General features: G+C 42.3%; 1 protein-coding gene across 2 annotated transcripts in view; it reads left to right on the top strand.

Moving 5' to 3' along the window:
- The window catches only part of znf804b (zinc finger protein 804B), a 33,735-nt gene extending 8,043 nt beyond the window's left edge, over positions 1–25,692 (top strand). For both annotated transcript variants that reach the window (XM_025911403.1, XM_005472391.4), the window contains exons 3-5: positions 14,962–15,099; positions 19,764–19,894; positions 20,746–25,692. In XM_025911403.1, coding sequence (XP_025767188.1) covers positions 14,962–15,099; positions 19,764–19,894; positions 20,746–24,658 — 4,182 coding nt within the window. In that variant the 3' untranslated portion in view covers positions 24,659–25,692. The remainder of the gene's footprint in view (positions 1–14,961; positions 15,100–19,763; positions 19,895–20,745) is intronic.
- Positions 25,693–27,243: the final 1,551 nt, after the last annotated feature.

The following is a 27,243-nucleotide window of genomic DNA, read 5'->3' as shown; positions in this document are numbered from 1 at the left end:
ACACACCTCTTATATCCATCTCCTATTGCTTCTCATCTCATCTCTGAAGCCCATTCATTTTTTAGCAGGTCAAAGGTTCATCTGTTTAGGCGTTTGAATTGTGTGTGTATGTGTGTGTGAGAGAGAGAGAGAGAGAGGGGGGGGGAGAGAGAGGGGGAGCGATAGGTATGCGGTGTGTGTGTGTTTGTGTGCATATCTGTGTACAGTATGCCTGCATGGGAGCGTGTGGGTGATGGGAGTAATATTGCAGTAGCAATATTGCTGAAAAATCCTTCAAGGAACGAAAGTGCAGAGAGGGTGTGCTTTATTTGATGGTCGGTTTCTCTGTTCTTCAATAACCTCCGTTTTACTCCTCTGGCTTTTATTCTGCCACTCTACCTGGATTCATTCTTTCATATAGGTGATGTAAGCTGCAACTCGCTAAATACAGCCTGCATATTTGCATGTGCATTGCCTTACAGAAATTTGCACCTGCGCTCTTGATTACCTGCGTGCGTTTTTGGCTGCTGACACAGAGGCCAGGGTTAAGAGCAGCTCAGACAAATTAATTATCTCTCCTCTGAAGAAGGGATGACTCACTGAAAGAGAGGCTGTGAACCAGCACCTCCTAGTTGAGCAGAAGCCCTGGAAATTCTCCCAGCTTAACAGGGACCAAGGGGCTTCTTCTGAATAAAGCAACTTGGATTTCTTTCACAGCTTGATCTTCACATCATATTTTTTTTTTCCACTTTTCATGTGCATAAGGATGATTTATAAAAATAACTACGACTGAAAGAAATCGAGCAGGCACTTTGCATTTAGAGATCAAAGTGGCAGAGGAATTTTAATGCATATGAACAAGTTTTACTTCCCTGGATTCGTTGACATAAGATCAAGGCTTTCATGTTGTGCTTCGCTGTGCCTTGAACAGAATAGGCTGTTATGGTGCACTGCTGGTACGCCAGTATAGTCACATAGATGACTCAAAGTCATGCCACATATTAAATTAACGGAGCGACTTAGATTACTGTAAAACATATGAAAATTAAAGGTTTCTCTATTGTCTAGAAAATAGGGATGTAGTGCTCTGCTATCAAGTTGCTATGATGGCACGTGTACAATAGATCTAGTACAACGTGGTTAGAAACCTTTCTACTTACTGAAAAAAGTCATTGTTGGGTTCAAGGATTCAGAACGTTGAAAAGCGTATTATTGAGCTATTATCTTTCCTTTAAAATCTCTGTGAACCTGATAAAATCATGCAAAAATGCATGTAGTATTATCATAACATCATATGAAAGCCCGTGTGTGTTCATTCTGGTGTGCTCTCATGTTTATGTATTACAGCAGATAGGACCTACTAGGACATTCTGATAGTGCAGTCGGTCATGCATCAGTAACAGTGCATCGAATTATATCAGAGTTACCTCCACCAGCAGCGTGAGCCATGATGCAGACACTAATAATTCATGCCGTTTGCTTCAACCAGTCTTCATATCAGCAGTGATGGAGAAAACAACCCGCCGCAATTATCATGAGCAGCAGCATTCCTGTGTTTAGCAGATTGGAGATGCCAGGCGCTCAGCTTAGCGTTGTGCAGAAATGCCCTGGCTGCGTGCTGCCAGGATGGCAGGATCACAGTGGTCTACGAGCAGCCTCCAGCTACGCGGCACTAGGCCTTGGCTAACGGCTTCATGGGCAGTGTGCCTGTTTCCTCTGTCTGATTGTGCATGTATGTTTGGCATGTTTGTGTTTCAGCACTTTTGAACAAGCCGGCCCTGGGGTGGGGGGGGGCTTTCTTACCCTTGCTGTGAGGTATATTCTTACCCTGTAGTACTGGATTAGTTTCAACAGTGAATGGGAAGACATGGAAACAGCAGGAGGGGAGGTGAATGGAGAGGGGAGGAGAGGAGATGAAGGGAAACCCTACAACGATGAGAAGAAATATGTTGGTGGATTGCGTGTGTGAGTGCGTGTGTGCCTGCATGGCATGGGTGCTCATCAATTTCCCTAAGATTCCTCTGCCATATAACCCAGAGGCAAACTCAAACTCTGTAAGATCTGTTTCTCTCTGCTTGTTTTTGTCTCCCTTGTCTTTCACTCTCTCCTCTCCACTTACCTATGCATTGTTATACGATTATTTAGATTGAGTGTGAAACATGTTTGTCTTTCAGGAAAGGCAACACATGTTCTGTGCAGTCCATGGGATTTTGAGCATATTGTCTTTAATCACTGGGTACTCTAGGGTTGCAGCTGTTGAGTGCTGTTGTCATGTACAGTATAACCTTTGTGAATCTGTATTCACAGCTCAAATGAACTTGGCTCTTCAAGGTATGACACGAATGAGTTTTTTGGGGGGAGGTTTTTTGCAGGAAGCATTAAAAATTGTATGAGCCGTGCCCATCAGAGACCAAGCCAACATGTATGAACTTTGTGTATTTGGCTGTATGTGGGTGTGTGTTTGTGTTTATGCGCAAGAGTGTGAAAAATAGCAGCGTGTGATTTATGTAAATGAGTGTCATCGGCCGAGGAGAAGGCAGAATTCCCAGGCCTGATGAGTGGCTTAATGATTCATCAGCCTGGCTGAGGCAGGCATCAATAATGGATGACAGAGTGGGTCATGCAGGATTGCTCGCCCCTTGATTAAAGTGCTCCACAGCTAAACGCCTCACTTCCTCCCTCTTCTCACCCTACCTTCTATGGGGATAAATACAGAAATGTGCAGTACATGCACACACACACACACACACACACACACACACATACTTGTTGTGCATATGGTCACACACCTCTTCCTCAATCTCTTTCTGTACAGCTTAATGTCATCTCACCTCTCACATGCTTAATAAGCTCTCATCCCCTCCTCATCTCCACACTCTGTTTCTTTGGTCTTAATCCAATCATAGTGAGTAAAAGAGGGAGAGAAAGGGGTAGAGAGCGAGAACAAGAGGGGGAAAAGAAGAAGATGGAAAGTGCAGGAGAAAAGAAGAGAAAAGCACAAATTAGGGCTTTATGATTTGTACAGAAATGGAAACCTTCTCTCTGGAGATAAGACAGGAACATAAATGTTCCTTCTTTACCCTCAACACACAGAGTGGAAGGAGCCATTCTGCCTCTGTCTCTCGCTGTAAGCTCTTTGTGGGTGTGACAGGACAAATCTCTGTCTATTAGGGGACATAAACCTCTAAACCCTGAGCTACACGGCCATACATACTAATGCAGCCGTACCGAGGGCTGGATACAAGTTAGGAATGATAGCACGGGACACCCAGAGAAAGAAATGAATGTGGCGAGCAGGATGTTGAAAGCAGAGAGAGTCCTGGCGGGATTTCAATCCTGGCCAGCTCCAGGTCTTAACTGCTACAAAATCATATAGCACAGCAAAACCAGCTTTCAAAAAGTTGGACTGTTGTGCATGACAGAGCAATTCACTCAGCTGGCGTGTAAGTCCCCAGACAGTCTCCAATTTCAGCCTCTGATCTGTAGTATCTCTAGCCATCCATGCACTCGCACTGTAATGTGCCACAGAAAAGATCACTCACTTATTGGACACACTCGTGTTATCCTCTGATAGCACAAATGAGCCAACACACATACAGCGAAATGCTCACCTACATGAAAACTTCAAAAGAATCTGGAAGCGTAATGTCTGAAAGAGAGCAATCATTCCTCAGCGACTCTTTCCTCGCGCGTACTCGCCACTCATCTTTGCAAGTTTCTGACTTGGCGAGACTTAGTCGAGCATTAAGAGTAGTGCGTAATCTTCGATCATATTAATCCTCTTCTTTAAATCTGTCACTTCCCAAACTGATTACCTTCATCTCCTTAACTTGTCTTTCGCTCTAATCTGTATCATCGCACTCTGACAGATTACAGCCCTTGTTTGATCCCTTTAACAGATCCTCCTCAATCCCCTTTGAAGCAGTCAGTCAGCTGCCTTGTCTGGAGTGTGATTGACAGCACACGAGTATAAAGAACGCGTGGGTGTGTGTGTCTGTTTTATGTTTGCAGGTCTAATAACTTTACAGTGCTGTATATCCATTTATCCATGCAGAGTCTTCAGTTGTGTCTGTAATTTAAATGTCAAGAGTGTATGGTCCATATATTCCTACTTTTTTTTCTTTCTGCTATCTGGGAGGAGAAAAAAATTTATATTGAAAGTGACATTTAGCAAGTGAGGAGAAAAGCCTAATAAGCCCAAGGTTTGAAAGACGTATGACTGACAAGTGTTTTTAGTGCATAAAGGAAAACCAATAAGGAGGAAAAAATTTGGAGGAAGACAAAATACAAATAGAAAAACTGACAGAAATGGTAGGTGGAGCAATCAGAGGGAAAATAGTGAAAGAATAAGAGATCATCACATCTCACCAGTCTATCCTTCTAAAGCTCTTCTGATATCATTTTCACCCCTCAGAGCAGCTTTGGAGAGAATCAAAGAGGAAAACAAGAGTTGCCAAAAACAGAGACGGCACACAAAGCATTGACAATATACGCGTTTAGAAACAGCAGAGACGACGGGTAAAGTTCAGCTCACCCACCATTGTTCTCACCATCCTTTGTCTCCCTGTAATTGGTATATGATTTTCGCCTTGATGTGCAGTGAAAGAACAGGAAGGGAATCTTTGTCTTTTTCACAGAAACAAATGCAAGTCCTTGAAGAGCACAGCGAGTAAGTGAGAGGTAGGATCATAAAAAATACATTCAAAGCCACAGTGGAGACCACAGTTTGTAGAACACCTGGGTATTCCAGGAATTTACATGCAGGCGTTCAGGCTTTTGTGTTTGTGTCTTGCTCCCACAGAGCACAAATTGAATTCACAAAAATCCTAGAAAGCACCTATGGGTTATGTTTGTTGAAGTGGCGAAAATGTCTTAAGATGTCCTCTGCTTTTTGTGTCTGTAAGCTATGCTCTGCCCGGGTGAATCAGTTTAACTCATGCCGCGCAAGCCAGAGGCTAAGTTCACATTGTATTCAGGATGGCATGAACACAGAGAGATTGAGAGAGGAGGGTGGCGATGTTGAGAGGTGGACAGATTTTAAATGTGGGCACAGAATAGGATTGATCAATGGTAGAGCGCTTGAATAACTCCGTGAAAACAAGGTAGCCCTGTCGAATAGGGAGGAGAAATAGAGAGAGACAGAGGGGATGAGGGCAGGGAGGGGTGGACACATCAGCAGTGGGAGCCTTTTGGCCTTGCATTGTGATGGACAGGGAATTAAATTTTGATTGCTTGCTGAGTGATCGTTTGGTTGGGCCTTGTGACTAATCATAGATTTATGGCTTCAACAGGAGAGCACTGCAATTTGTCGATGCTACAGACTCCCTACTGTAGCCCGACACAAAAGCAGTGCAGCTATTTTGAGGCTTTTGAATAAAGTTCTTTGATTATTTTTTTTCACTTCTTTTATGTTTGGGTGGTATTGCCTTAAAATCTATCAACAGAATATATATTCTTACAGATATGTTCAGACCAGTTTTTTACAGCTGTACAGCTGTAACATTGTTTAGAAATGTGTGAACGCGAAACATACAGACAGACTGAAAGTATTTACATAGTAACAAATTTCAGGCTTTCTGGTGTGCATTTTAAACATAGACTGCAAAACTAGAATACTTACTTCTAGTTTATAAAGTTCCAACTAGCTTGAAAGTCAAAATTTGCTATGGCCACTTTTATTCTTCAACACAGCCTGAACTCTCTTAGACAAGCTTTTTTCGTCATTTCTTTAAGTAGCTCTCAGGAATAGTTCTTCAGGCTTCTTGAAGGACTTTTAAAGCTCTTCTTTGGATGTTTGCTGTCTTTTGTTCTGTTCTTTGTCAGTATGATCCCACACTGCTTCAATAATTTCGAGGTCCGATGCCAATCATGACTGAAAGTGTTCCGCTGTGTGTTTTTCTATCCAGGTGTGCATTTACTGCAATGGCAGTGTGTTTAACATGATGCTGTCAACAATCTCCAGACTCTTTCCAGATGACATTGCATGATAGATCAAAAGCTGACTGTATTTTTTTGTGTACCATGATGACATCTGTTTTACAGATGTCTGTAGACACTCAGTGTTGTACCTCTCACATGGACTCCTCCTTTCATGTTGATTATTCAGTCCAGTTCTGACATATGACATAGAAACTGAACATTTAATAGTATTTCCTGAAAACCGTCTTTTGTCTGATCATTTCCTAATAATATTTACATTTACAATAATGGATTACACAGAGATACGGAAAAGATTTCATCACAGCAGATGTCTTTTTGAAAGCGCTGTAATTGAGTTTAAGGATATAATTCATCCACTGTTATCTTCTTCAATGCCTTGTGCCAACACAATTCAGAGCAGCTATCTAAATGCTACTCCCACAGAGGTTGATTATCGTGTTAATATTTTTACTTCTTCACTGCATACCACTTTAGATACTGTAACTCCTCTGAAAAAGAGAAGCACCTGATTTCCTGGTGTAACGCTCAAACACTCACCTTAAAGCAGATAACTCGTAAGCTAGAGAAATAATTTCTTCACAAATAAAATTCTAACCATTAGAGAAAAACTTGCTCATAATCATCTCACAGATGTAACATTATGTACAGCTACTTTCAGGACCTTTGATATTTGTTTAGACTTAGAGTTAACTTCAGTAATTACTTCCTCCAAACCATCAACATGTCTTTTAGACCCCATTTCTACAAGACTGCTCAAAGAAGTCCTGCCATTAATTAATGTTTCAATCGTAAATATGATCAACCTATCCCTAATAATCGGCTATGTACCACAGGCCTTCAAGCTGGCAGTAGTTAAACCATTATTTAAGAAGCCATCACTTTACCCAGCTGTCATAGGTAATTACAGGCCAATCTCCAACCTTCCTTTCATATCAAAAATCCTTGAAAGAGTAGTTGTCAAACAGCTAACAGACCATCTGCAGAGGAATGGCTTATTTGAAGAGTTTCAGTCAGGTTTCAGAGCTCATCACAGCACAGAAACAGCTTTAGTGAAAATGATTTTCTTATGGCCTCTGACAGTGGACTCGTCTCTGTGCTTGTCCTGCTAGACCTCAGTGCAGCGTTCGATACTGTTGACCATAATATCCTATTAGAGTGATTAGAACATGCTGTAGGTATTACAGGTACTGCACTGCAGTGGTTTAAATCATATATAACTAATAGACTTCAATTTATTCATGTAAATGGAGAGTCCTCTTCACACACTAAGGTCAATTATGGTGTTCCACAGGGTTCGGTGCTAGGACCAATTCTGTTTGCATTATACATGCTTCCCTTAGGCAGTACCATCAGTAGCATACATTTTCACTGCTATGTGGATGACACCCAGCTCTATCTATCCATGAAGCCAGATAACACACACCATTTAGTTAAACTGCAGGAATCTCTTAAAGACATAAAGACCTGGATGACCTCTAATTTTCTGCTTCTAAATTCAGATAAAACTGAGGTTATTGTACTCGGCCCTGAAAATCTTAGAAATGTGGTTTCTAGTCAGATGCTTACTCTGAATGGCATTACCTTGGTTTCCAGTAACACTGTGAGGAATCTTGGAGTTGGTTTTGACCAGGACATGTGCTTCTATATTCAGCTTCAGTATTCCTTCAATACTGAACAATTATGTAGGACTGCTTTCTTCCATTTGCGTAATATATTCAAAATTAGAAATATCCTGTCTCAGAGTGACGCTGAAAAACTAGTTCATGATTTATTACTTCTAGGCTGGACTACTGTAATTCATTATTATCAGGACGTCCTAAAAAGCCTCCCATTGATCCAAAATGCAGCAAGAGTACTGAAAGGTACGAGAAACAGAGAGCATATTTCTCCTATATTGGCTTCTCTTCATTGGCTCCCTGTTAAATCCAGAATTTACAATCCTGTTCCTCCCATACAAGTCTTGGAAAATCTTACTGACCTTATACTACCCTATCACCCCATTAGAGCTCTTTGCTCTCAGACCACGGGCTTACTTGTGGTTCCTAGAGTATTTAAAAGTAGAATGGGAGGCAGAGGCTTCAGTTTTTAGGCGCGTCTTCTGTGGAGCCAGCTTCCAGTTTGGATTCAGGAGACAGACACCGCCTCTACTTTTAAGATTAGGCTTAAAACTTTCCTTTTTGATAAAGTATATAGTTAGGGCTGGATCAGGTAACCCTGAATTATCCCTTAGTTACATTGCAACAGGTCTAGGCTGCTGGAGGAGTCCAGTGATGCACTGAGTGCTTCTTCTTCAGTCACCTTTGTCATTCACTATGTGTTTATACACCTTTCTGTATTTAACTATTTGTTATATTCATCTCATAAATAATAACATATCATTGTTGGGGTTTTCTCTGTTTTCTTTGTATTATTGTAGGGTGCTGTATAATACTTACCCTACTTACTTACCTTACAATATAAAGCGCCTTGAGGCAACTGTTGTTGTCATTTTGCACTATATAAATTTCTTGTGTAATTTGTCATACCTCAGCCTTTTCTCCTCGTTTCCCTTCCTTAAGAATGGGTTCTTGACAGCCACCCCTCCACTGAGATCATTTCTGACGGTGTCATATGGGCAAGATGCATCTCTCCGGTCCTGTGTCCAGTCTTTGCTGGATTTTTTTGTTTCTGAAGGACATGATTTTCAGATACTGTTTATCTGCATTAGATAAATTTTTAGGCTTCTCACTTTTTCTTTTGTCCTTCACTTGTCCAGTTTCCTCATTTTTTGTGTGTCTAGACAAAACAGAGGTTCATTGTTGTTCTGTATATTACATCCAATGTGTAATTAAAACTGGAATTTTATCTTTTCCTTATTTCTCCTCATTTAAAGTCCATAGAGAGACCATACAAATGTGTTGTATATATGCTATATATGTGTAAATATTTACTGGACTGAAATAGCAACAATTAAAAATAAGAATCAGATTTAAGAGTAAACATCGATGTCCATGTCAGCTACAATGGATGCAAAGAAATTAAGAATTGAATCTATTCTTTATTTCAGAAATGGCAACAGAGAGGGCAGGAGAAATAATCAAATAAAATCTCTCACTATTATTTACTTATTCGGTTTGGTTTGTGCATGCAGCTCAGCTTAAAAGGTCAGAAGGAGCTGTAACATTTTGTTATACTTCACGGTACTCACTGATGATGTCATAGTGTAGAGGATTGTGCTTTAGATAGTTACAGTTTCCACACACACACACACAAAAACAATGAATTATGGCACACCTGACAGAAGTTCACTGGAATACACATTGTGCTTTTATTTGCTGGAGTCTCACTTTGTGAAATATTTTAGCCTTTCTAGTTTCTCTTTAACAGAAGTTGCTGGTAGTTTGAGAGATTTTGAAACTCACTGGTACTAAAACATCTGTCCTTTTGGCTGTGAAAAAGCCCTAATGACCATATGTATGGTCAACACATCTGTGATTTTGGCAGTGGTTATTCGATCTACTTGTTTTGGCCATACCTCTAACTGGCAGTAACGATCTGGAGTAAACAAAGATATACAAACACACGTACAAACAACATCAGACAGTTGCACACAGACAAAAACACTGTAAAGCCAGGGCGTAGATGTGAATAGGTACACACACAGTAAATGGAAAAATGGGTGGGTAGCACAGAGCACGCAGGCATATTAAAGGCAGTCAAGGGAGACACATCGGGGCTGCAAATATCAGCTCATTAACACTAAGCTATCCTGCTTGGCATGCATGTTTGTGCACAAAAAATGTCTGCCACTGAGCTTTACAGGTCATTACAGTAATGAGTAATTTAGGCCTCGGGTCAACAACTGTCACCGGCTACTGAAAAAATGGCAAGAAATCTCACTGCGCTGCCAGGCACTCGTGCGAGTGTGAACGCATCTGACGGAAACATGTCACAGGAGCACTTTAGACACAGGTAGAGAGAAAAAAGAGTGGCAGATTAATGTAAATGATTTGAGAGAGCAGAGCGAAGCAGAAGGCAAACAAATTTGCTGAATTATTTTTAATTTCAATTCGTTTTTTCTGTTCATTACCGTTGCTAAGTTAGGGTGATAATTATAGCGGAAGATAATTAAAGATTTAATTGGGCTTGATAAACCTTTTGGAATCGTTTATTGAATTGTTCTCAAAAACCAGAGGTAACAATTAGAAGTTCTGTAAAGTCACATGTCTGTTTGTCATAGTTTTGTAATAGTAAGATTAAGGCATCATCACAGACAGCATGCATAAGCGAAGTGGAATTAGCAACCTGACACATGAGTGTATGGGGTTTATGAAGAGAAAACTGCTAATTGGCCTCTAATTTTGTATGCTCTGTTTCTGTAGCAGCTCTGCGACGGGAAATTCTATAACAATAGTTTCTTCAAAGTTGGTCATACTCATCAAGTTTTTACCATATTTTTCCTCCACCCCCTGCAGTAGAAGTTCTCTTCAGTGGAAGTTAATATATTTGAACAGAGAGAATCTGTTTCTATCAGTTGTGTGCTACAAGGCTCGCTCTCGCTCTCTCGTCGTGGATTTATTATGCATGCATGAGTGTTGTTTCGCCCTATTTTTGAATTTCACACTGAACCGGGATTGCGATTAAAGCTCGTGTTGCAGTGCTGTTAACAATTATCACATCTGATCAGTTACATTCGAGTAGGTCCGAGCCAAAGTGCCTCATAATTTTGTGGAGATGCAAAATTTGCACTCGTTTTCCGATACTGCTCAAGTGCTCTCCATCCGGATTTGTATCTATTCCCATTCATTTTTAAACACACTGACAAATATACAGAGAAAGGGAGAGGCAGAAAATAAAGTAACAAAGTACATAAAATGCTTCCGAAATTTGCAGTAATACAATTACATAATTTTTATATCAACATCTCTGTGTTGGCAGTGTGTATATCTCAGGGTGTCATGTGGTAAGTGTAAACATATTGCTTTTTTATTTGGCCATTCCACTTCTTCAGTAAAATAAAAAGGTGTTTCTTATCAAATTTAGTCTACAGTTTTAACTAGTGGGGCACAAAGTAGGTGCCAGCTTCAACAAATGTCAATATCTTGACCAAATGTCAAACTGGGTACAGATAACATCAAATAGCAACTTACAATAAAGCCTATTAGAGCTCAGTAGCACATGCTCACAATCTGAAACAGCTGGTGTTCTTAGCACACACCCTAAGCAGGCCCACCATTAGGGAGTTTTCCCACTGAAACGTCATTGCAGATTGGGGAGGGATAAAATCTGTGGTCCCCCTTTGGGCCCGGGGCCCCAAGCAGCTGTGAATAGGCACGCCTATTCACAAGACAGTGTGACTGGCTTCATCCCTTGATCCTTATCAAAAATGAATGTTTTTCCTTCAACCGTGCTCCACTTGGAAACTTCCCTGGCAGTGAATTCATCATGTCCTTGGAGGAGGTCATGATCTCTCCGCATATGTCTCACCCAAACAACCACTTTTGTTTTACATTAGATCAAGGAAGCGAATGGCTCTCAAAATAATGTTACAGTATCACTTTAATATAATATCAGCGCAAAAGCCTGTAACCATTCTTCATTCTATCACTAAGTTGAATCTACAAGAATGTTGTTCAATATTTAATTACAACTTACAAGAAAGTGACCAGTGAGGAGAGAGAAACAATTTAGCTCGAGGGCAGTAGGCAGCGAATGAGATTTTAATTCTTTATTATAATGCATTTGATTAAATCATAACAAACTGTCACGTCAGTCATGCAGACAGCAAATTGTAAACGACTACAGACTATTTCTCCCACTGTTTACCACGCCGAGCATAAAATGAAAGCTTCAAGGAAAGTGTTTTCAGCCCGAGTTTTCTTTGATTTTTCTGAATACATAACCACGCATACATACTCTTACACAGGCACCACTTAAATTTGTTTTGTTGACTCAAAATATTTGACTATCCTATTGAAATTAGCTCAAGTGGCTTTCAAAGAGTCATATTTAAGTTATAATATATTTCAGAGATATGCCACCAACTCCATTTTGTATTTTTAAAGGGACCTAATTATTCTGCAGGAAGTTTCTCATTATGGCCTGCATGGTTTGCTGCTGTAATTCAGCTCAGTGAGTGAAGTATCCTATAGCTGTCTTTAGCTGGAAATCTTATTAATTAATTACTTGAAAACCTCATAGGTTCATCCAGCTTCCTTTTTGTCCTTGACATGGTTCCATCTGAGTTCAATTCAATGTCAAGATGTAAGAGTTACATTATGACAGTGATAAGCATATTATCATACGGTTCTTTGATTTATGGTGCTGTTCAGCAGTCTTGAAGGTCAACTCAGAGATGAAGAATTTAAAAAAAAAAATGTAGTTACGGTTATTTAAAAATCATCTCCACAAGCCTCAGTGAAGCATGTTCACTGCTAATGAGCATTTTTTGATTTTACATACCATAGGAGTCATCAAGAAGAAAAAAAGGGGCAGTCTGAACTGTAATGATGGCAGTGAATCAGAAAAGGTGCTACCACAGTTTAAATCTATAGAACTCCCAGACGTTCCCAAAAGGATATTCATGTTTGGGGGCATTTTTCATGAATATATTGTATATCATTAGTTTGCAGTGCACATATTCTCAAATGCTGACAGACCACGTCTGTAAAACACTTTAAGCGTGACCTGTTCATTTCCACAGCAGCTCAAAGACATTAAACTGTGTGTCTGAAACTCTGGTCATGGTCCAAAACGACTCCTATTTGTGGCACAATTTCAGCTATAAAAAGGGATAAATTGGCACTACTCCTACAAACTGTGGATAAGCGCAAAGAAAAAGAAAAAAAAAAGAGCATGGATGCTCACAGCTCTGCACAAACACTCACACGCATAATCATGCAAACAATCACTGTCCATTCAGGTCTGCAGATACATCAATTGTGCTTATTCTGCAAACAGATTCATGCCAGTGAGGTAAATTGAGGTCTAGATTAATTTGGCACCGGTATATCAGGTTGACACATTATGTGTGACTGTGCATGCATAAGTGTGTGTATAAGAGGGGACTAACTATGTAGATGTGTTTCTATAGGAGTGCCTATAGTGGAAACTTGTATGAGATGTGAACATTTAAACCAAATGAAAGCTAGCGCGCTTGATTTCAGCATTCAGCAGAAAAATGGGCAGCCTCTTGCCAAGATGCTTCTGACATAAACAAATGGCCTCTGAGTTAGCCCACGCACGCACACGCAAGTGCACCTTTCTGCTTTGATGCGTTCACACCTTTTCTCACGTCTTTCTATGTATATTTTTCTCATTGTTAAAAGTAATTATCTTGACAGAATCAGAGAGGTGAGAAGAAAGGGTTTGAGAAAGGCAAGCACACAGAAATATAGAAAACCTCTCATGTACACACATCCACTGACATTCACTTACACGTTTCCTATGTAATCTTGCATAAGCCCTACAGTTGACAAATTCACAGCATTCATTATCTCAATCTTATCACACCGGCAGCACTCAAATGAGCACGGCTCTGGGTGATTGGATCGTTTTCTTGCAGTGACTTAAGCCTGCGAGGCAGATCAATACCATGCACTCTTGGAACGTCACAGGATCAATGTATATTAGTTACCTTTCTCTTGATTTTAGTATAGGAGAGTCCTACCACCCTGTCCTTCAGCCTCCCCTACCCTTCACACATACTGGATAAATTCCTGCATGGCCAGAGGAAGAGCAAGTTCTTTTGCAGGTTAATGTATGTGAGTAGAGTACCTGAATGTAGCAAATAACGCTTAATGATGATTGTTACTGGCAATAATAACGCTGAGGTGCTTGTGAGAGTCTGTATGTGTGTTTGTGATGCAGGCAGGGGTTATTTCTCCTCTTGCCTGCACTCTTATCCTCCCCTTCTTTTCCTCTCACCTCTGTTCCTGTGCGCAGGCATATTACTGAAACAAATTGGGGCCAATAGACTCTGTCACTGCCTGACCCGGGACTCAAACAGAAAAAAAAAAGAGGATGCCAGAAAGGGAGAAAAAGGCAAATAGAGGCGATGAAAGGGAGTGTGAAGTGAAAGAGAAGAAGAGTGATTTGAAGGAGGAGCATAAAAAGGCGGGGATGAGATAAGTGCTACAAAAGAGAGGGAGCGAGAGATAGAAGATGGACAGAAGGAAAGGAAAGAAGCAGAGAGAGAGAGAAAGAAGTGACAACCTCAAATTAAATTCCCATCATGTCAGTGTAGAACAGAATTCAATAGTGTTTATTGGCAGCCCCTAGCCTCAGGGAAATTACATTCTGAAGCAGAGCATGGCATGAATGCACACACACTCCTCAACACACACACACACACACAGTCACACACAAGGAAGCATACACATCTATTGTACACAACACTGTGCATGTATTCAGACCATAAAAAAGGCCCTCTGGCTGATGTGAGCATGCAGACAAGCGATTTACTCCCTAAGGTCCATGTGCCATTTGCATAGCGGTTGTGTATCTGTATCTCTATCCATGTGCTATTTACCTGCATGTCTTTGTGTGTATTTGTCTGCACGAAAAGTCCAAGTTGTGCGTTTCAGACGCTTAGGGTTTTTTTGGGGGGGGGTTTGTCGTCTGTCAAACATCGGTTTCCTCGCAGAGAGATTCAGACTATTTGCCATTTTAGCACATACACAAGTTTCTATTATAGCAGCTGTATTAAACGTGTCCCCAGGCTCAAGTTGCCATGAGCACAGGGCTTCAGTGGCTTTGTCCAGCCTCCAGCAGTGGCAGCAAAGGCAACATACTTTAATGGCAAGCCGTTTAACAGTTTTATGCAGAGCACATGCGGAGGCTATTATTGCTGATTTCTCTGGGATGCAGATTTCCTCTAAATGGCTAACAATCTTCCATTCTCTTGATCCCCCCCCCCCCACTCCCTGACTCCTCTTGCTCTCTATCCCTACCTCTCTAACCCTTTATATCGCTGTCTGTTTATGCCTCTAGCTTGAGTCTTTCTCATTTCTCTTTCCCAATCCGTCCAACATGTTCACTCATTCTTTCCATCTCTTTCTCCAGGAATGCACAGAGAGGGCTTTGGGTTGCTCGGTGGAGGATCTGAAGGCTCTTTTCTACTGTGAGCTGTGTGACAAGCAGTACCTCAGACACCAGGAGTTTGACAACCACATCAACTCCTACGACCATGCACACAAACAGGTACACGAGATGCACACATACACACTGTGTAGGGACACAAAAACTAACACACAAGTTCTCTCTCTCTCTCTTTTTTTTCTTTTTAACCGTGTTTTCTTGTAGAGTTTGGGTGTGTTAGTATTATGCGTTTTGATGGAAAGCTGCTTTACATGTCCATGTCAGTCTGCCCATTGGGCACAGTTTCTCACCAGGTAACAGTAGGAGTGTGACAACCGCATCATTTCGTACAAGCACACATACTGAGGTGGCACACTTCAACTTGAAGAAAGCACACAAGGAAACACAAACAGCCTATACGCACACACCTAGCACTCCAATTATATTTTAGGTTTCCAGTTGAACAGGCTGATATAAAATTAAATAGCCCACATTGATCCAGCACAGGGTAATTGAAGTCGTAGCACCTAAAGCAAATATCCAAAGACTCTTTAATAAAAACAAGATAATAATAAAAAATGAGTCTCTAGTATAAATACTATAGTAGAGTTAATAAAGTAACTGTGGTACTGTATATACTAGACATACACAGTAAATAAGTATTTTGCTACAACAGGTTTTATGTTTACAGATATTAATAAATGGGTCATTTTGTCTGACAATGTGCGCTAGAACTTTGCAAACTGGGCACGAATCAAATAAGGTAATATTAATGGGAATTATAGGAAAAGTTATTCACAAAGCCTTTCTTATTGTGTGATGCCAAATAGGGACATTGTTATGACCCGATAGAGTTGTCAGTGATCTGACAAATGTTAAGAACTTTATCCAAGCAGCATGCAAAAACTGGGCCGAAGTCCAAAATTTTCTTGTACTTTTTCTTGTTTCAAAACTTCTAGATTTTCATGCAAAAAAAAGGGCGGGGGGTCATTTATCTACCTATTGATTTTTATCTCAAAGATGTCAGACTGTGCATTCTTTGAAATACTGTAGCTCTGTAGCAATGCCACTAGATGAATACTCACTTATAGCACCTTTTGTAAATGATCACATTTCTAGTAAAAACTCCACTCGGTTTACAAGAAACACTCAATCGATTGCAATCCACACAGCACCATCACCACAGGCTAAAGACGGAAAAAGTCACCAGCATCACTAATGGGGCAAATTTCACTGACTGACTGGCCGGGCCGCACAGCCTTGGTTTTCCCCTCAAAGCTGAGAGGTTTGCTGGATGAAGGTTTGAAGCAAAAATAGCGTGTTTTTTATTTTCAGTTAACACATCAGAAGCTGTTCAATATAAATTCTTCAGATATAGTTTAGAGAAATATTTGCAGTGAGGTTAAGATAACAAATATTGGAAAGTTTTTGTATGCAGCTGAGATTCTAGGTCTGTGTCTTTGGCTGGCTTTCATTGTGTTGCGCATATCAGAAAATCCCTGATAACAGAAGTAACAGCACACTAATTGGGTAATTTGAAATCTAACGTCTCTGTGAACCAAATAGGAAGAATGATTTAGCAGAGCATTAAAAGCAAAGCAAATCTCCTAATTTTAGAAATAAGGTGACAATACAGTGTTTAGTATGAGTGCTTTAAAAGGTCTCCAGGAATTTCCAGGAAAATTTCAACATAGCTTCTGAGTTATTACTGCATGAAAAATAAAATGACTATTTTAAACAAATACAACACAGTATTGCAGATGTACACCAGGCTTGTAAGCCACAAATTTATGATAGAAGAGTTGTTTTTTACCTCTAGGCCAAATCTCAGAGCTGTTGATTTGTATGTATCTGGTACATAAAAATGCTTCTAAAATTCACTTTATTCCTCAGCTTGTACTTCCTTCAAAAAGAAAAATATTCAGTACCAAATAAAACAGAGCTATTAGTCATAGCTTAAGTATGATTCCATTATTCCAGTTTGGACAAGATAAGGCCAATGGACCATTAGAAAAAGCCTCAGCAGCAGGTTTTCTTCTGCATTCTGCGTTCACATCCATTTTCATACACAACCTCCACTCTGGACTAACAAGCTGTAGGTTCTTCTGATAGCTCATTCTCCTACAGCTATCTGTTGTCATGCCAAGGCATACACTTGCACGCGCAAACATACAGACATGCACTTACCCGTGTACACACTCATCTTCAAATGTAGGCAATCTCTCAAACAAGCCAAGCCGCTTCCCACTTCTGAACACCCACACTATGTATCATGAAATAAACATTAAATAAGACTGTTCCTCCTCTGTCATTGTTCTTTGAAAATAAATTGAGGCAACTGCAGGCCAATGTTAATGCTTTGTTTTAGCCAGCGGCAGGCACATGAAACGAGCTGCATGAGGCACTGAGCTGACAGTAGCCACTGGCGCTGTAGGAACACACACGCACACACACAAGTACAGAAATGCATGTACACTCTGCCCACAGAGCAGACAACAGATGAAATTCTAGCTGAAGACAGTTTCCCTGCAGGAGTATTGGCTTTGGAGAATGGAAGCTGATTGGGTTTGCTCTGTCTTCTTTCGCTGTCATCGATTCAGGGATAAACATGTCTGAATACAGGGCTTTATCAGCATTTACTGCTGATTACAGAAATTGCTCATTACAACAGAATTACACTCCCTTTTAAATAAAAGGCAATCAGCCCATTAGCATGGCCACTCAAATGCTACCTAAGAATACATCATCCTTCATTCTAGGGCCCTAGTGGATATGAATCAACTCTGACTCATCCATAGTTGCCTCAGCCTGAGCACTCCTTAACACATCTAAAGGAATATTGATCGAAGCTTTGACAGACGCATTGAGCTTCACAGCACATAGCAAGGCTTGCATGTTGGAGAGCAGGAACATCATTTCCTGCAGTTGGGGACATGACTCAACTTTGAAGACAAAAGTAGCCACTTTTAAAGTTGAAGTATGTCTGTCCTGTGTATTGAGCCAAAATGGTACTGTGTGCAATATTTGATTTGTGTCTAAATATAGCTTCAGGTTTGCCTGCAGTAGGACATGGTTTAAGAGAGAACAATAACCTGGAAGAGTGCAAATGCGCGAGGAAGCAGGAAGTATTTATCCTCATATATTTCATCTATTACAGACTGCTCTCTCTCTCAGGCATTGCCACTGACATTTACAGTACAACAACTCTTTTTTTTATAGCACAATGCAGTGCAACAAATTTTTCATCCTTAGGCCTGCTGGCTCCATTCACAGTTGTTCATTATGAATGCCTCCGTGCTTGAACAAGATTAATATTTCCCATAGAAAATACCATTGGCATCACAACGACTCAGGGCTTTTTGATATACACTAGCATATGATTGCTCACATCTGCAGACATTCCACAAGAACTTATATAGTGTCTTTAAGGAATACGAACCGCACAAGTGTTGATTCTATGGCATATACTTAATGCTGTCTTCAGTGAGCTGACATAGGGATGTTAAGCATTGAGTGATAATGTAAAAAGACACCAGCTTGTGTAAGACTCAGCTGGGATTAACCTGAAAACTGTCAGCTCCTGCACAGGATCTGGGCGTGAAAGAGAGTGACTGTATAAATAAATCTGATGCATAAGAGGCTAATCTGATGCATGCATGCGTGTGTGCATGCGTGTGTTTGAGTGTGACACATATTGCGTGGATGGATAAGATAATGGTATAACATAATCTAAAAATGAGTGCGGTGTAATCCTGTCGCAACTTGCACTACAGGATAAGAGTATATATTGTAAACAACAAATCTTGGATGTGTAAGCTATGGAGCAGCTGAGATACACTGGAATATGTGATTCAATAAAAGGGGAAATAGGACGAATGGTTGTGCACAATACTGCAGCTATCCCCAAACTCCCGAGTCCCTCCTTACCCTTCAGACATGCACAGACAAAAAGAAAGACACCAGCATCCGTGCACATATACCTGCCAAGCATGGATAAAGAAGGGATTAAAGTGTGTCAGCAAATGGAAACTGGAGAGAGGCGCGTGAATCATTGTTTCCCCAAGAGAACTGGTGCACCTATGGCTATAGACATATAAGTTCATATAAATACACACATGGGTAAAGCTGAACTAATTAATAATTATCCTGTAATATAATGGAGGTAAAGACCAACCAGTTTGCTCACAAAGTGCACACAGACACACACACAGCATAAAAAGCAGTCTAGAAGAAAATGTCAGGCCTTTACAGCATTTAATCTTGTGCCTTTATGTTTGGTAGTGTGTCATTCTAACATCATCAAACAAAATGTCTTCTTCCCTATTTCATAGATTCAAAAGTACCTCTATTTGAGCTGTGATAACTAATAAACTGAATCTATGGCACACAGTTGGACTGAAGGGCGCTAACCAAAATGAAAAATGTCGCTCTAATGGTTCAGAAAGAGCAGCAGCATCATGAAACTGCCTATTCTACTCATCTCAACCGCACATGTAATCTACTATTCACTAGTTTTGGTGTTTGGTTTCAAGCTGTGTGTTGAAGGAAGGGCCCTTTCTTGAAGACTGAATGGAGTTAATTGGACATGAGGTTTGGAGGAGAACATCTGCAAACACTGCTGACTGATGTGTATGATCTGAAAGACAGCTGCCTGCAGAGAGCTTCCTAAAACTAACTCTTTCTTACTTCTCCTCTTTCTCCCACCCTTGCATCTCCCCTCTCCATCCACGTATGGATTCTGTCCCCCTCTCTATCCCTCTTTATCTCTCTATTACCACTTCCTGCAGAGGCTGAAGGAGCTCAAGCACAGAGAGTTTGCTCGTAACGTAGCCTCAAAATCATGGAAGGACCAGCGCAAGCAGGAGAAGGCTCTTCGGCGTCTGCACCAGCTCGCACAGCTGCAACAGGAAACTCAGCGGTGAGTGGGAGGAGTGTGTATTCGTGCATGTGGCAGCATGTGTGTAATGAGACCAGGGGCAGGAGTCCTGGGGGAGGGGGTTAGAGTGCGTCACATCCAGTCAACAATTCGTAGGTTTGATGGATGCGTCCACAGATGTGAGAGCGCTCAGCTGGCTTAGCTAGGCCACAGGTCCACAGGTGAAGTAAATATATCATGAAGACACACACTTGCTGACACTCGGAGCATCTGATTCATTTGTAGGTGGAGGACATGACGTTTTAGTGAAAAATTAGCAGCAGAATAACATTGAGTAAATAAGATGAGCAAAGTGAATTGTGAGAGGAAACTTGCTTCCCGCCTTGCTCACCTAAAGCAATCAAAACAACTGATACAATAAGACAATACATCATGCAATAATCAACTTGATTGCAACTATTCCCTGTGCAATTAAATGTGTTTCCTATAATCAGGTAGCAATATGTGAACAGCATTACTACGACTACCAATAGAACGCACATTTCCTTTCCTTCTCTTCTCGCCTTCTTTATCCTTTTCCTTTTTAGATTATAAAGTCCATACTAAAATTTTAGGTCCCTTTCCTTTTTATATACTGTGACATCTATTCGTCTAAAACTCTATCAATTTCCATATTATTCAAACAATTTATGTTTTCATGACTGCATTAAATTTAAAAGTGTTTTAACAGCTGCTTTGAGCTGTGGTAGAAAAGTTTGCATTGTTGCATAACCTCACCCAAAAACGATGCCACAGTGAGTGGCTTTGTGTAAATCTAGAGTGATGCCAGGAAAACTTAGACAAGTATTATCAACTAAAGTCACATATGCTTGTCCTATCACATCTCGTTGCAGAGTCCAAAGAAGGACCTATGGCCTAAGACGCACAGTCAGAGCTGTGAGTCAGAAGCGTGATAAAGATGTGACACAAAGAGACCGCAGCCCTAAGGACAAACCTGAACTCTTGTGCCAGCCCCAGCGATCCACTTCTACACAGCCCAGGACAACTACTATCAGCTACCCGTCAGAAAATCTCTGCAATTCTGTTTCCCAAGTACCACCGGCCACTGCTCTAGCAGAATCCCCACTAGTGACTGAGACAGCCGATACAAACACTCCTGCAGTGAGCCCCCAGTCTTGCCACAGCCTGTATCCCCAGCTGCCTCTCTCTTCACAGGGGAGAGTGGGAGGCAGACTTGGAGTATCCTTCTGTTTCTCACGCAGGGGGCCTAGGCTGGAGCCTTCTGCCTCCGTTTTTTCAGACCTGGAGGAGGAGGAGAGAGAGAAGAGGGAACAAATGAAAGAAAGGATAAGGGGAATAATTGAAGATATTGACAGGGAAATTGGGGTAGCAGATGAGAGGAAGCACAGCGTGAGTGAAAAGGATAAGTCCGGCCCTGACAGTGTCTTACCAAGTGACATGCACCCGTTCCCAAGAGAGGCCATAAGGGAGGAGGAACAGATTGAAAAAAGAGACTTAGTAAAAGAACACTTTCCTATTTCTACATCAGCACCTGATAATCAGAGTCATGATTCGCTGTTCTCAGTGTCACAATCTCAGGTGACCGTATGGGGCATAGGATCAGCAGTAGCACACATGGATACCAAACACACAGAAAGCAAGTCAGAGGAAAAGCAAGAACCGGAGAGCGAGCGGGAGGCGAGTCAGGATGTGTGTGTGCTTGGGAAGGATGGCTCTACCCGTCTGAGATGGCCTGTCAGTTTGCTTAAGTTCACCAAGTCTCAACCACACATCTCCTACAGCTGCAACCCGCTCTGCTTGAACCTTCAACGGCCAGAAAAAGTCGCAGAGGATCTGAAGGACTCACAACAAAATCAGTTGTGTTCCCTTTCAGATGAATCAAAACTACGCGTACCAGCTATTCTTAAACCAGACACTCAATCGTGTTTACAAAGACAGATAAGACAAGAGTTGAGAGCACACAGGGAGAAAAAAGCTGCGGAAATTTTCAAAGCAGAGCAACATATCGATGTGGAGACAGAAGCACACCTGTTCCTAAAGAACAAAAACCTTTTATCATCAGAAACAAGACCAGAAAAAGAACGATGCATGCTAAGTATGGAGAACTGCATGCGGGCAGCTCCCCATCCATTTGACCCCACTCATAGTGACAGCTCTGACACAAACTTCCAGAATCCTCTGGGAGGCAGATTAGAGGGTGCGAGAGGGATCAGGGAGAAAGCCATCACAGCCCTGAGCTGTAAATTAGAGTCTGTCACCCAGCCTGGCACACAGGAGATGTGCATCAGCCCATCCAGGTGTGAGTGTGGGAGTGAGACAATGTGCAAGTGTGCCAGTGCTCCACAGCCGTATGTGGGTGTCTCTGAAGTATCACGCAAAAAGAGGAAAGCCAGCACAAAGAAACACAAGCTGGGAAAGAGAAAGATGCCTGAGAAGGAAAAAACTTCAGACAAGCGCCAATCAGCAAGGTGCAAAGTGAGGAGTGTTATCTCTACAGTCTCCACTGGAAGAGAGAGGAAAGGAGAAACTGGAGGGAGATGGGGAAAGAAAAGGAGGCAAAGAGAGACGAGGATGAGGAAGGTGGGGGGAGCAGGGAGCAGCTGTCTCCTGGGGAGATGTGAGGCTGAGCCAGTATCTGTCTCTGTCAGGAAGAGGAGGCCTCATAGGAGCCACAGCACTGAATGCCAGTCACAGCCAGACAGAGAGCAGGCAGAACACTCCAGCGTCTACTCCCATCTCAGCAGACACACAGCAGACCGAGACACCGAGAAGGAGGGAAAACGAGACGGAGACGCGGCGACTTTTCCCTGGCGGTCTCACTTCTCCTTACACTCCTTCTCACCAGGATGTAACTCAAAGCTGTTTTGGGAAAGGGGTCACCATAGCAACCCCAGGAGTTTCATTGACTGCTGTTACCCTGACAACAGCTGCTGTAACAGCTCGATGAAAAAGCGAAAACTCCTCCACGGGGACAGGAAATTCATTCATAATAAGAGGAAGAGTTTGAGGCATCGTGAATTCTGGGAGGAGAGGGGTCGGGAAGCACAAGGGCATTCAGGTGGCCGAGACAGAGGCCTGACTTCAGGTACAGAAGAGTGGGAGTGGATGAGAGGGGCCTGTCCTGGAGGTAGTGAGGAGGTGAGGTCAAGGACTGGGTGGAGCTCGAGGAGCAGAGCAGTGGAGTGGGATAAGCCTGCTAGGTTTAGCCCCAGTCCTAAGAGCTGGGGCAAAAGGCGCAGACATCTAAGCACTGAAGATGTAGACTGGGATAGATGGACATGGGGCAGCAGTGACAGCTGGGAAGACAGGGGGACACACAGGTCCACATCAGGCTCCAGGACAGGAGCTGACAGCAGAGACAGCCCAGGCGGTGCGAGGATATGTGCAGGCACCAGACGCTCAAGTTCAACACACTTCTCGAGCCCTGAGTGGTGGACAAGCAGACAGACGTACAGCTGCCAGAGTGTGATCAACACACAGGACAGCAGATGCCACAGCCCACGCTCTTGCAGCCCTTGTAGCAGCACCAACACGTCTGAGCTGAGCTGGGAGTGGAGCAGGAGTAGCACCTGCTCAGGAGTCACTATGGATGGGTTGACAGCTAGCTCCTGCAAGACGTCCTCGGGGGCTGCAGAGGCCAGTCAGCAGGCAAAAAAGCAGAGCAGCCTCACGTCCATTTCATCTGCCCTCTCCTCGAGCCCGTTCACACATTCATCTCCCAACAGATCCACTTTTGCGGCGACAGTTCCAAGTGTCAACACACATAATTGTGACCGAAGTCTTTCACAGCTAAAGGATTCACAGTCTAGCCAAGGGCCCTCTGCCTCTGTCAACACAAGGGGCCCAGACACAACCCTTTCAGCTTTATCCCCCAGTAAGTCACTGCTACAAAAACCATCTAGGTTGCTTCTGCCCCTTATAGGAAAACTACCTGCAATTCAGCGAAAGGCTCAGAAGAAAAAGGGGCTGCTTGAGAAGAGTCAGGAGAAGGAGAGAGAAGAGGAAGAGGAAGCTAAGAGTTGTGGCACAGATCCTGGAGCAACCACTGACAGTCAGAAATGTTCTCCAGTTGGGTCAAATCCCAGCAGCATGCCAAATGTCTGCCCATCACAGATTAGAACTGACGATGAACAGACAGGTGGAGAGACAGCTCCGCCGATCAGCTTTACCGCTGAGGAGATGGACAAATATCGTCTCCTGCAAGAGCAGGCAAGAGAGCACATGCAGAAAGTCCTGGAAAACATACAAGAAAACGCAGACAAAAACACACAGGCAAACTACACACACAACCTGCAGACGGAGAACTGTGGGACTTCAGAGGAGCAATACACACCTCCGCAGCCTCAAGCCCAGTTAATTCATACAGACACGATGCATAAGCAAGTACACCACACCCTCCAGGTCAGTCTCCCACTTCCACACGTCACCCCGCAAGAGAACTTTAGCCAGCCCATAGCTCTGGGTGTCCCAAACCTCACCCCACTCGCACCATCTTCCCCTCTCTCGAATCTCCATCACATCATTTTACAGCACACAGGCCTATCCATGCCCCCTCACTCTTCCTCGACTTCCAGCTCACCCCCCTCTCCTGCCATCCACCCACAGCCAGTTCCACTTCCCCACCCCTCACCCCTCGCCACCCTTCCCTCCCTCATCATCTTCACTTCGCCCCTTTCTCCATCTCCTCCCTGTTTCCCTCCATCCTGCTATCACATCCTCCCACCCTTCTCCTTCCCCAGTCGCCCACTTTCCACGCAACCCCAATCTCTCCACTCTCTCCAGTAGCTCTGCAACCCTTGAATCCACAGCCTATCATGGACAGATCGTGGCCAGTGAAGTTTCAACAGAAGGCGTTATGATTTTGAGAGTGGGTGCCATGTTTATTAATCTTTCTTGGCAGCACTGGCCTGTGGGAGAGAGAAAGGAGGAATGTTTGGTTTGAAGAAAGGCCTGCTATTTGAAATTGGGATGTGTCAGTGCTTTTAGTAGTATCAACTCCAACTCTTATTGCACATATGCCTTCAGACACAGATACACACCAAGACACACACGCTCGTTCGCATGCATACACACAAGCAGCCAAACTATTGACTGTTTTCAAATGAGAATTTGTTTCTCCATTTAGCCTCTGCTGTGTTAAAACAGACAGTGAAAGAACAGACTTTGATCCTTTGCTTTTTCCATCATTCCTCATTCACAAGCAGAATAAAGAGAAAGGTGCACCTGCTATTCAAAGACAAGCTAAGCTTGTGTCATCTTCTCTCTTTCCTTCTGAACCACAGACAGACCAGCTGCCTTTTGAAGTATCCTTCATGCCAGGGACAGAGACAGTGATAATACTCTCCCCTTATCTCCATTTCATACAGGTTATCTGAGTTAGAGAGTGACTTTCACCTAACATAAATAACGCTCCAGTGGCCGGTGAATATGGCAAAGACATTTTAACCTTGTTGTGGACTGTATGTGCGGGTGTAAGGTAATTCTGATGGCACACACTCATTCACAGCAGGAAGAACAACATCTAATTCCCATATCTGACACGTGTAAAGACCTGCTTTGTCTCTATAGTGTAAATATTCTGACAGTATATGATAATATTAGAATGATGAGAAACACCAAAATAAAATGTGAATTTAACCTTGACCAGTAGTACAATGCTTACCCCACACTCCATGGCTTCAGTGATAGACCTTTTACACAACCTTCCATGTGTGACATTAAAAACAGTTTTTTTCCTCCATGAAGCATTTAACAAATCAGTTTGTAAGACAGAAATGAATGAATCTGATAAGTTACAATAAAGCGTGAGTGAAAATAAATGGGCTTTCATGCTTTTTTCTCCCCCCCGTCTTATTCTTGTTGATGGCAACATGTTGCAACAAAGTCCAAATTAAGAATTAATACTGCGTGGTTTTTCTGCAGTGGTTACATTTTTCATGCAAGCCTTTGTCAAAGAGTGCACATGGATGATTTCAAAACGGTACAAAATTATTATATTTTTATTATATCATAATGTTTTTTTAGAAATGCAGCAATTTGTTGATTCGGAAAGTAGTTACTGTGTGTCCTGACCATCCCACAGGCATGAAAGAAAAACTTATTGTGACACTTTTGTGTCAGCCGTAGAAGAAGACTCGAAACATTTTGTACATCTTATTGTCCTTTACAATTTTTTTAAGATCCGTTTATTCTTTAACCAAATTTCATCATCTAGCTGTTTCAAAACAACACTTTTTTAAAAGTGCATATAGAAGAAAAAACTTTTTCAATCACTAAAAAAAAGAAGAAAATAAAAACACACACACACGCACACAGATGACTTTCTTACATATCTCGCCAAGGGTTATGGATGCTGGTAACTGTTGCTATGTATTCAAGCCTGGTGATTGGTGATGTGTCAAAGCTGCTTGCCAAATAGTTGATCACTGCAGCGGCCGGCACTCGGGGAGCAGAACACAGAAGAGAACAGAGCGGTATCCAGATGGTCTATGGGCTTAGACTACCCAGAGCGCTTTGAGAGATTGGATTGATTTGCCCTCCGTGATATCAGTGAACACAGCCCAACGCATGAGGGGGGCTTCAGCAAGGGGTGACATAAATACAGGCTCAAAAGCAATTCACAAAATGTACACTTTCTGTCCTGAAGCGTTGGCTACAAATAAGTCATCTCTTGCAGAGATTCAGTAATTAGAGCACGGGTCTGCTTTCTCCTCCCTGTGACCCTTGAGCCTGTGTGTAAAGCGCGCGAATTTGGGAGAAACAGAAACCGAGAATCCCTATCTCTCTCCACAGGACCAGAGATCAAACAGACTGTGTGAAATATAGAGCAGCAATAATTAGCAGCTGTTACAGCATCAAACCTTTCTATCGCTACCTCTCCCTCTCTGACACGCACACACACTATTACTCCATTCTTTCCCAGAGTTTAATTTGGAGACACTCAAATGTGCTGCAACTTCTGCGTCCTCAAATGCTGATAATCACAGAGATCGTATAAAAGCAAACGGCTCCAGTTCATAACTCCGACTCTCTAATGGGGAAATCCATGAAAACAGTCACACACAAAAGAACCTAAAAGGTGGAGATTGAACGCTAAACACAGCGTGTCATTTCAAAGCCTATTTATCCATGAATAGCGAGGCAATAGTGGAATCTTCACATTATTATATCACTAGATTTTTAGGCTCCCACGCACACACTTATCCACACTGGGGTCACATGAAAATTAGCAATCGCAATATCACTGTACTTTCTGTCAGTGACTGATTAAACCATTACCTAAGCCCCAAGACTCGCCCCCTGGTGTGTACATGTTTTGCTGCTGTGTGAGCACACACACACACACTCAGGAGTGTGAGTTGATTTATGAT

The sequence above is a fragment of the Oreochromis niloticus genome, linkage group LG11 (assembly GCF_001858045.2).
Source record: "Oreochromis niloticus isolate F11D_XX linkage group LG11, O_niloticus_UMD_NMBU, whole genome shotgun sequence".
NCBI lineage: Eukaryota > Metazoa > Chordata > Actinopteri > Cichliformes > Cichlidae > Oreochromis > Oreochromis niloticus.
The sequence above is the reverse complement of the archived record's forward strand: the minus strand, read 5'-3'. Positions and strand labels throughout refer to the sequence as shown.